Source organism: Chaetura pelagica, unplaced genomic scaffold (assembly GCF_000747805.2).
Source record: "Chaetura pelagica isolate M959 unplaced genomic scaffold, ChaPel_1.0 scaffold2, whole genome shotgun sequence".
Taxonomy (NCBI): Eukaryota; Metazoa; Chordata; class Aves; order Apodiformes; family Apodidae; genus Chaetura; species Chaetura pelagica.
In genome coordinates, this window is record NW_009952796.1 from 5,485,489 (window position 1) to 5,494,621 (window position 9,133).

The following is a 9,133-nucleotide window of genomic DNA, read 5'->3' on the forward strand; positions in this document are numbered from 1 at the left end:
GAATACAGAAACAGTTCTGCAAAGCAGGGATGGATGGGAGGGTGGCTTGAGACAAGGAGAGAGAAAGGTTCTGCTGTGCTTAATGACTTTAAAAATCTTGACCAACATTCTCTCTCCATTACTCTATAAAATGTTTACTGACAGTTCATATGAAGAGGTTTCCTCAGTGTTTATAGTTACCACACTATGCCAACGTTAAGCAAGGGCAGGGTATTAAGCAGACTAAACTGGGTCCTATTTCACTACTCCTGTATGTCGCATCACAGAACTAAAAGACCTGGCCAAAACTCACTGTTTCACTGCAAAATTCTGACACAGGAGGAATTAATTACACACTGCATTTTTCTGGATTCACTACCTGAAGGTGCAACCTTATTTATTAGGATAGAAGGTTGCCAGGAACAAAAAAAAGGCAAACCAGGAGGAAAGGCATAGTTCTGCACTTTATCTAAGGGAATGGATAACTGTCACTTTGTTGCTGGACTTTACATCAAAGCAGAGTGGTATAGGAACATCCTGTGTTGCTACATCAGCTCAGTTCTTTATGTGGCATCACAATTCTCAATTGTTACAGCTGTTTAGACGTCCAGTCTGCAGCTGTTTAAATGCAAGTTCCAAGACAAAACCCCCTAATATTATAATTGCTTGAAACACACAAAAATGAAATACATGACCCATCAAGTAAGACAGAAGATGAAATATTCAATAAATTGATGGTGGAAGAAGCTGGAAAGTAGAATTCACATGATAACCAAAAGAAGACCTAAAGTGTGCACTACTTCTGTGAAGACAAACCACAGTTTGGGATCTTTTACAGAAATCTTTAGGTATCGACAGTATTTAGTTCATTATCAAAAATTTCTTGCTCAAAAACATTCATTGAGATGAGATCTCTGGCAGTTACTGCTTCATCACATATCTGATATATAAAGTGTTACTTGCAGTTTACACCTCAAACTGTGAACACTGACTCACTCCAAAGAGAATAGCATGACTTCTTCAGATTGTTCATAAATAAGGTTTTATTATTTCCATTGACTATTGCCTTGTTCCCACACACTACAGCATTACAGCATTTACCCAGCCTGAATAAAGAATCACCATCTCAGATGCAACTCCTAACAGACACCTACTACATGCCTTAATGAACGAACCCAAACAAGAATATATTTAAATATTTTAATGACTTATAGGTTTAATATTTTAGTGAAATGGCTTCAAAGATGAGCTGTCCACAGACAGACTGCTTAATATTTATTTTGCTTCAGATCTTTATAGATAGCTCTACCAATCATACACTGTATATTCCTACTAGCTGTCTTTTGACAGGAAAGCCTCTTTATAAACTTCACCACTTAAGTCTTAAGAATGTATTCTATTTTTGATTTCCAAAATTCAAGACACTTTTCAAATATGAAAGACTGTGATTTGTAAACTAGATAATTTCTAATCTCAGGCAAATCTTGATGTCTTTCCCTCAAAATCATCCTATTTTTTTCCCTTCTTCAACTTGCTCAGAAGAAAGATTAATGGTAAATGTACTTGCTGTTAAGAAAACATTAACTACTGATTTTAATAAATGAGACATCCCAACTATTCAATCCTTAGATGGCTAAAGAGCTCTCCTATGTGGTTTTTCATAGCATTGCCCACAAGGACAGTGAGGCAACCTCAGTAATCCCTAAAGCACCTTAAATCAAGCATGCAAGATTAAGATTTTATTCATGCCAACATGCAGAATACACCACCCAAGTTAAGTAGCTAAAAGGGCAACTTTTCATACAAAAGATTAAGTAGTCACCACAGTGAGTGCATTCACAAAAAACAAAGCTGGAATTTGACCCAGTAATTCTGAGGGGCTCTGTAACATTTTTATCTGTGGGCCTTTAAAACCTGAAGCTTTCCAAATCTGTATTACCACTAGAGAGTTAAACTGAGATTTACAACTTAAAATACATATGATGTTAATTTTAATTTGTGAATATGTTTCCAACAAAAACAATCTGGGTTTAACAAGTTCCCCCCCCTCTTTTTTTTCTTTTCTGATGTCTTACATCAGGCAAAATCTATTTGTTGTCTTCACTGAAGTTGCAAAAAGCAGATGTGAAAACCCATCTGGAAAAATATTTGTTGTTCCTATTTATAAGAAATTACATTTTTGAAAAACAGATTCTCCAAGAAGTGCAAATGGTACACTAAATCCTGACATATCCAGTAGGAATTTATACCTTTGCAAGTGGTGACTGCCAGTATTTAGTATTAATTAAAGCATCTTGATTTGCTTTGGATGCCTTCTACTTTTACTAGTCCAAAAACGGGCTCAAGTGGACAAATAAAATGTGAAGAGAAACCTGGTCATGCCTGTGGTGATTACCAATCCATGTACAAAAAGTCCAACCTTGAACTGGTCAAAATGGTTATTACAAAGTCTCAAATCCCAACAGGATGATACCTGTTTAATGAATCATAGAACCTGTTTTCAGAAGCAAGCAGATTTTTCCATGGAGTTTCCCGTCTATGAAGGGGAGAAACACTAACTTAACAAGCTATAACAGGTCTTAATTTTGTTCAGTTTTAGCACTTCTAACACCATGGAGTTTCACTAGTTGTGTTCCAAGAGTTCTATATGTATGTTTCAGGAAATACTAGAAATACATTGCTTAAGTCTGTTTTCAAAGTCTGCTACAAACAAAAAGGCCTGAATTTAAGCAGGACACTAGTTACTTTAAAATACTCAGAACATTCATTCTATATAGTAACTCCTTCACTGTCTACTTCTTAGGAAGCTCTGTAGAGAAGTTTTGCTTACTTACCAGTTTCTTAGGCATACTTTATTTAAACCCTGTAAATAACTTGTATCCTCTCTGCAGAGGTGAGAAGCAGGTGCTTGAGTCTTACCAGGTGAAAGACACTCCCTTTTGGCAAAATGGTGTAAGTATTTCAAATAGCAACACCCTTTGACTAATTCACTCAAAATCTAAGACTTGAGTTTGAGTGACTAAAACTAAGTCACTCTAACAAGCTGTTTGCTGAGATGGATTTGGTAACTGTAGAGAATTTAGCAAAATGCAAGGATATTAGAGACTTCTACTAATACCTTTACTTTCTCAGTCCACTAAACTTTCCTCATCCTGTCAGGGCAAACTGTCAACACTGACTAGAAAACTGCACAAGCAATCTTAAAATACATGCTATGTCACTTTCCAGCAGGTTATGACAGCACTGGAAAATAATACTGACATTCAATAAACATTGAATTCTTATTTTGGAAGTACTTCTAGAGTAAACACCAATTGAGGCTCTCATCAAGCTTAAGTCCGTCAGTATTTTCCATTGGATGACTGAAGACATAAAAGCTTGATGGAGAGACTTTCTCAATATGTCTGAAGAGAAGTCTCAAAAATCATCTGCACTCCTGTATTCCTCAAGGTCAGAAAATATTTTTAAATGTACCTCAGTAACCTCTGACTTTCACTGTCTGGAACAAGATCAAAGAAATAGGATGCATAAAACAGTTTAAAAGAAGCTACAGCTTTAGGGATAAGCAGAATGAAGACTTAAGGACATCCCAGATCCTCCCAGAGGAGTCCGATACAGACAGCTGCCCTATTTATTAACCCCTTCCCTTTCCTTTTCCACTACCTTATCCATAGGGTATCTATGGCCAACGGGCCAGGCCAGCAACTGACTTAAACAATATGAAATCTAAAACAACCTTTATGATTCCTTACACAACTTTTTTCTGTGTCAAGTTCCCCCTCGTTGCCATGTACTGATACCCTGATTTCCTTGAAAACAAGAGATGTTGGCTAAAGCAGGTAAGATCTACTGCAATGTGAGGGGGAAGAAGGTAGGGGAAGACAAGGCTAAAGCTGAAGCAGTATTTTGTTACACTGACAGTACAGCAGAGCAGGCATCACCACCAATCATCCGCTTTTTGACAAAAAAAACAAAGCAAGCAACCAGATTCAAGGCTGCAGACATTTTAAGCTCCAGGATCTAGTTGTTTCTGACAGACAAGGATACTGGCACATGTTTCAGAACTGAAGACCTTGATGACAACCTCCACCATAAGTAATGCCATTTAGAGTATACTTGTTTTTTCTTCTCTAATCACCAAATCTTGCATAGCTGTTTCCAACAGGCCATAATTTAAAGGAGATTAAGTAATTTCAAACACAGCTTTCTCAAGTTTAACATGTTATTTTGTTTTCTCTCAATAAATTGAGATAAATTTCTCAATTATAACAGGTGAGAATCCTTTCACCTCTGTACACAGAGTATACAGGAATTATAAAATGAAGCACAAGCCTTCTGCCACAATGGCCAGTGGCCATTATAGAAGGCTGACCACTTGGGAGGAATATAGGAACATAGAGAATGTAGGGATGAAATGATGAAAGCTAAGGCCTGTCTGGAATTAAATCTGGCGAGCGGTATTAAGGACAAGAAGAAAGGTTTCTTCCAGTACATCAACAAAAAAAAGGAAGACTAGGGGAAACGTAGGACCACTGATGAATGAGGCGGGTGCCCCAGTGGCAGAAGACACAGAGGAGGTGGTTTTGTTGAATGTCTTCTTTGTTTTGGTCTTCACTGCTAAAGCTGACCCTCCTGAATCCTGGAGGTAAGAGATAAGGTCTGGAGAGAGGCAGATTTTCCCTAGGTAGAGGAGGACCATGTTAGAGGCCACCTAGCCAAAATAGACATCCATAAATCCATGGGCCCCCATGGGATACAACCACGAGTTCAGAGAGAGCTGGCAGATGTTATTGCTAGGCCACTCTCCATCATCTTTGAGAGGTCATGGAGAACAGGAGAGGTGTCTGAGAACTGGAGGAGGGCCAATGTCACTCCAGTCTTCAAAAAGAGCAAGAAGGAGGACCCAGGGAAATACTGGCTGGTTAGTCTCACCTCTGTCCCTGGGAAGGTGTTGGAACAAATCATTCTGGATGTCATCTCAAAACATGTGAAAAGAAAGGCATTGGGAGAAGTCAGCATGGATTCACCAAAGGGAAATCATACTTGATCAACCTGATTGCCTTCTATGACATCATTACTGGCTGGCTAGATGAGGGGAAAGCAGTGGATGTCATCTACCTTGATTTCAGCAAGGCTTTTTGACACTGTGTCTCATAACATCCTCATTAGAAAAGTGAAGGACTGTGGGCTACATGAGCGGAGAGCGAGGTGGATTGAGAGCTGGCTGTGTGACAGAACTCAGAGGGTTGTGATCAACGGAGCAGGGTTGAGTTGGAGGCCTGTAGCCAGCAGTGTCCCCCAGCGGTCAATACTCAGCCTGGTCTTGTTCAACATATTCATCAACCACCTGGACAAGGGGACAGAGTGTATCCTCGGGATTTTTGCTGATGATATCAAATTGGGAGGGGTGGCTGACACTCCAGAGGGCTGTGCTGCCATCCAGCATGACCTAGACAGGCTGGAGAGCTGGGCAAAGAAGAACCAAAAGAGGTTCAACAAGGGCAAGTGTAGGATCCTGCACCTGAGGAGGAAGAACCCCATGCACCAATATAGGTTAGGGGTGGACTTGCTGAAAAGCAGTTCTGAGGAGAAGGTTCTAGGAGTGCTGGTAGATAGCAAATTATCCATGAGCCGCCAATGTGCCCTTGTTGCCAAGAGGGATAATGGAATCCTGGGGTGCATAAGGAAGAGTGTGGCCAGTAGGTCAAGAGAGGTCATTCTCCCCCTCTCCTCTGCCCTGGTGAGGCTGGAATACTGCATCCAGTTCTGGGCTCCCCAGTTCAAGAGAGACAGTAGAGAGAGTCCAGCAGAGGGCAACAAAGATAATCGGGGGTTGGAGCATCTCCCTTGTAAGGAAAGGCTGAGAGAGCTGGGACTCTATCTTGGAGAAGAGAAGGCTGAGGAGAGACATAAATGCCTGTAAGTATCTAAAGGGTGGGTGCAAAGATGATGGAGCCAGACTCTTCTCAGTAGTTCCCAGTGACAGCATGAGGCACAAGCTGGAACATAGGAAGCTCCATAGAAATATGAGAAAAAACTTGTTAATATGACAGTGACAGAGCACTGCCCAGGGAGGTGGTGGAGTCGCCTTCTCCGGGGACACTGAAAAACTGCCTTGATGCAGTCCTGAGTGATGTACTCTAGGGGATCCTGCTTAGCAGAGGTGTTGGACTAGTTGATCTCTAGAGGTCCTTTCCAACTCTGACAATTCTGTGATTCTGTGATAATGTAAATGGCGATTAAATACATCTTAAAAAAAATGCTAAAACAGTCATTTCACTCTTTTGCATTACTGAAATGCCCACTGCCTACCACAGCTCCAGCTGGTAAGTTACCAAAGATTGCTTAATGCCCTGAAGAATGTATAATATTTCTACACTTCTTTAGGGTGGACTTCCTTGGATTGGTATGAGACAGCTATTGTAAGTTGACACAGAATCATATTTAAGCCTTTTTGGGTAAGATACCTAGATTACCATTCTATGACAAGCACAGAAATAGAAAGGAGAAAACCTGTTCACTAGTTTTATCACTGAATATGTGAATGACAGCAATGAATTTGGTTTTCCCCTGCAGGAAATTTCAGACTTCATAATTCAAAGAAATAGAAAGAATTAAATATTGCTGTAGGCAAACATACACCTTAATACACCAGCAATTCTTACAGAATCTTTTTGGGCTTTTCGTGCTTAATGCCAAAAGTAGTTTCTCAGCAGTAATTTTAAACACATACATTTTGCTTTTAATACTGTCAAGGCCATTTTTGCTATTTCAGTCCAGTATCCTTAGCAGTATGAGCAACAACAGCAAATATAAGGAAAATATGGCTGCTACAGAAGAGAGTACCTGGAGATAACAGGTGACTTGCTTCCATTCACTGTATTTGTTCTTTCCCAAGGTTTTCTTGTTAGTTCTGGAAAACATAATGAGAAGATTAAAAACTGCCTTTTTGTATTTGTTTTATAGCTTACGTGAGGAAATTTTAATAAGTCAGCCTTTTTTTGTGTTGGTTTTTTGAGGTTGTTTCCTTTTTTTTGTTTGTTTGCTGCATTAAATTAGTTCTTTCATATTAAGCTAGCTCCTGTTCTATTAATCTTATTTTAGCCACACTATGATTTACGGACAATAGCCTGTGAGGGAATCTTTACTGAAGCACCTGGAAGCTACAACTGTTTCTGTCTAACTCTGATAGTCTTGGACATCTATCTGCCTTGAAGGAAACAAACTACTGTCTCAACTTCTGTACTGCAATGACTGAGACAACTTGCTCTCGCATTCACTGCCAACTGCTTTCTGCACATCAGTCTCATAGGTTTGACACAGGAGGACCATGTACCAAGTGTTCCAGCAGATGTTCTTTTTATCTGTCCTCTTCTGAAACACTTCTGAACCAGGTCCCATTCTAGAGCAAAATGCCAGACTGTAATCATGGGAGAGGAGGTGGGCTCCAATATTCCGCACAGCTGCCTGAGATTTGTCATTAAGTTTTAGAACTAGAGACTACTCATAAGAGTACACAGACCTGTGCTACTTACCAGGTGTGCTTGTTGAAGAAACCTTAGAAGTTGAAGACTCCGATTCTTCCTGGTTAAAATGGAAAAGTGGGAGGAGGAGGAAGAGAGAATTAAAAAACAAACACAAAAACCACTTTTGAATCTTGTGTGTCTAACAGCTTAATTTCAATACTTCACTTTTTGTAGCAATTTAATTGTATGTAGAGGTGCAAGCACTATGTACTTCACAAAATAATGGTTATGTGTATATATAAATAATGTCTTGTACACCATTAGAACTTTTCTCATAATCTATTACTGAATAATGTGAAGTAGATACAATTTCTCAACTCACAGTTTTATCTTCTTTCTGTTCTGGTTCTGTTGATCCCTTTTCAGCGATTCTTCTCCTATAAGCAGAGACAGAAGTTACAAAAATGATCATGGCTTTAAGATGGAAGAATGTCTAGTGTAATTAAAAACACACACAGCTTGATAGCTAGGTAATTGAAAATTAGTGTTTAAAAAAAGCAATTTCAGCATACTTTCAGGAAGAAAGCCCTCCAAACTGTGCAATTATTTCTCCTCTTGAAGCCTGCATCCCTTCCTCTACTGCTGCACAAAGACTTACACAGAAGGAAAGTACTCAGTTATGCTCAAGTAAAAATGGCTATTCACAAAGCATTATCAACTTCACAAAGCAACAGCATATGCAAACTGATGTTTATTTGATCCTTAGCCAGCTGCAAACAAGCACCCAAAAATCCTACCCCTAGCATGATGACTAAGCAGCTGGAGCACAACAGAAACAATTTCATACCTCCTGGCCAGCAGGGCACTCATTTCTTCCATCAACCCACTGCCTCCCAAGGGAAGTGGTCCATTCCCACGTCCACTATCTGTTTTAGATGAAGCAGAGCTGCCTCCACCTCCACTCGTATTGGAGGAGTCTTCACCCTTTGTAACACAAAGTAACAGTAGATGTGCAAATAAAATTACAGCTGACTTAATGAAAAAAGCAAAGTTCACAGACAAGAAAGAAACAACTGTATAAAGAATGCAATGGACTGGTGGTACATCATGTAACGCTCTTCTAATAATGAATTAAGCCTATCCCAAAAGTCTTGATACTGCCATTAATATAAAGCAAAATTACCACCAGTTCAGGAAGATAGGATTTAGAGACAGGAATTGGAAAAAGAAACAAGAGATGTATTTACCCGTGAGACCTTCCTAAGTTTGGCTCCAGCAAGTGCAGCTGCTAGTCCAGTTAAAGGGCGATTTTCTTCAGACATGTTTCCCACTGAAAATGCAGAGGCAGGGAGTGGGGGAGCAGGAGGTGGAAGGGGAACAGGAGGAACTTGGCTAGGAAGTGGAGGAGGCGGTGGTGGTGGCAGTGGCCCTGAAGGTGGAAGTGGAGGTGGTGGTGGTGGGCCAGGAGGAGGTGGGGCTGCTACTGAAGACTGAGCTGGGCCAGGAGGCAAGGGGGGTGGGGGAGGAGGTGCTGGTGGTCCTTGGACAACACCTAGTATGAAAAAGAAAACAGACTGAATTAAGGATTTAGAAAACAAAGAACTTCTGTCCTTTGAAATGCTGGGTCTTTTGCTCAGTGTATGAGATTCTAATAGTGGTTTTATAGGCAAGAAAACAAAAGTTTCAGC

At 40.1% G+C, this 9,133-nt stretch overlaps 1 protein-coding gene across 6 annotated transcripts in view; it reads right to left on the reverse strand.

The window, feature by feature from the left end:
* The window catches only part of ENAH (enabled homolog (Drosophila)), a 53,249-nt gene that overhangs the window by 11,400 nt on the left and 32,716 nt on the right, over positions 1-9,133 (reverse strand). For 4 of the 6 annotated variants that reach the window (XM_009994774.1, XM_009994771.1, XM_009994770.1 and 1 more), the window contains 5 exons: positions 8,693-8,997; positions 8,293-8,429; positions 7,828-7,882; positions 7,515-7,563; positions 6,826-6,892 (listed from right to left, as the gene is read on the reverse strand). In XM_009994774.1, coding sequence (XP_009993076.1) covers positions 6,826-6,892; positions 7,515-7,563; positions 7,828-7,882; positions 8,293-8,429; positions 8,693-8,997 — 613 coding nt within the window. Of the gene's footprint in view, positions 1-2,452; positions 2,516-6,825; positions 6,893-7,514; positions 7,564-7,827; positions 7,883-8,292; positions 8,430-8,692; positions 8,998-9,133 lie in introns of all 6 variants that reach the window. The other 2 variants (XM_009994772.1, XM_009994769.1) reach the window with 1 other exon arrangement.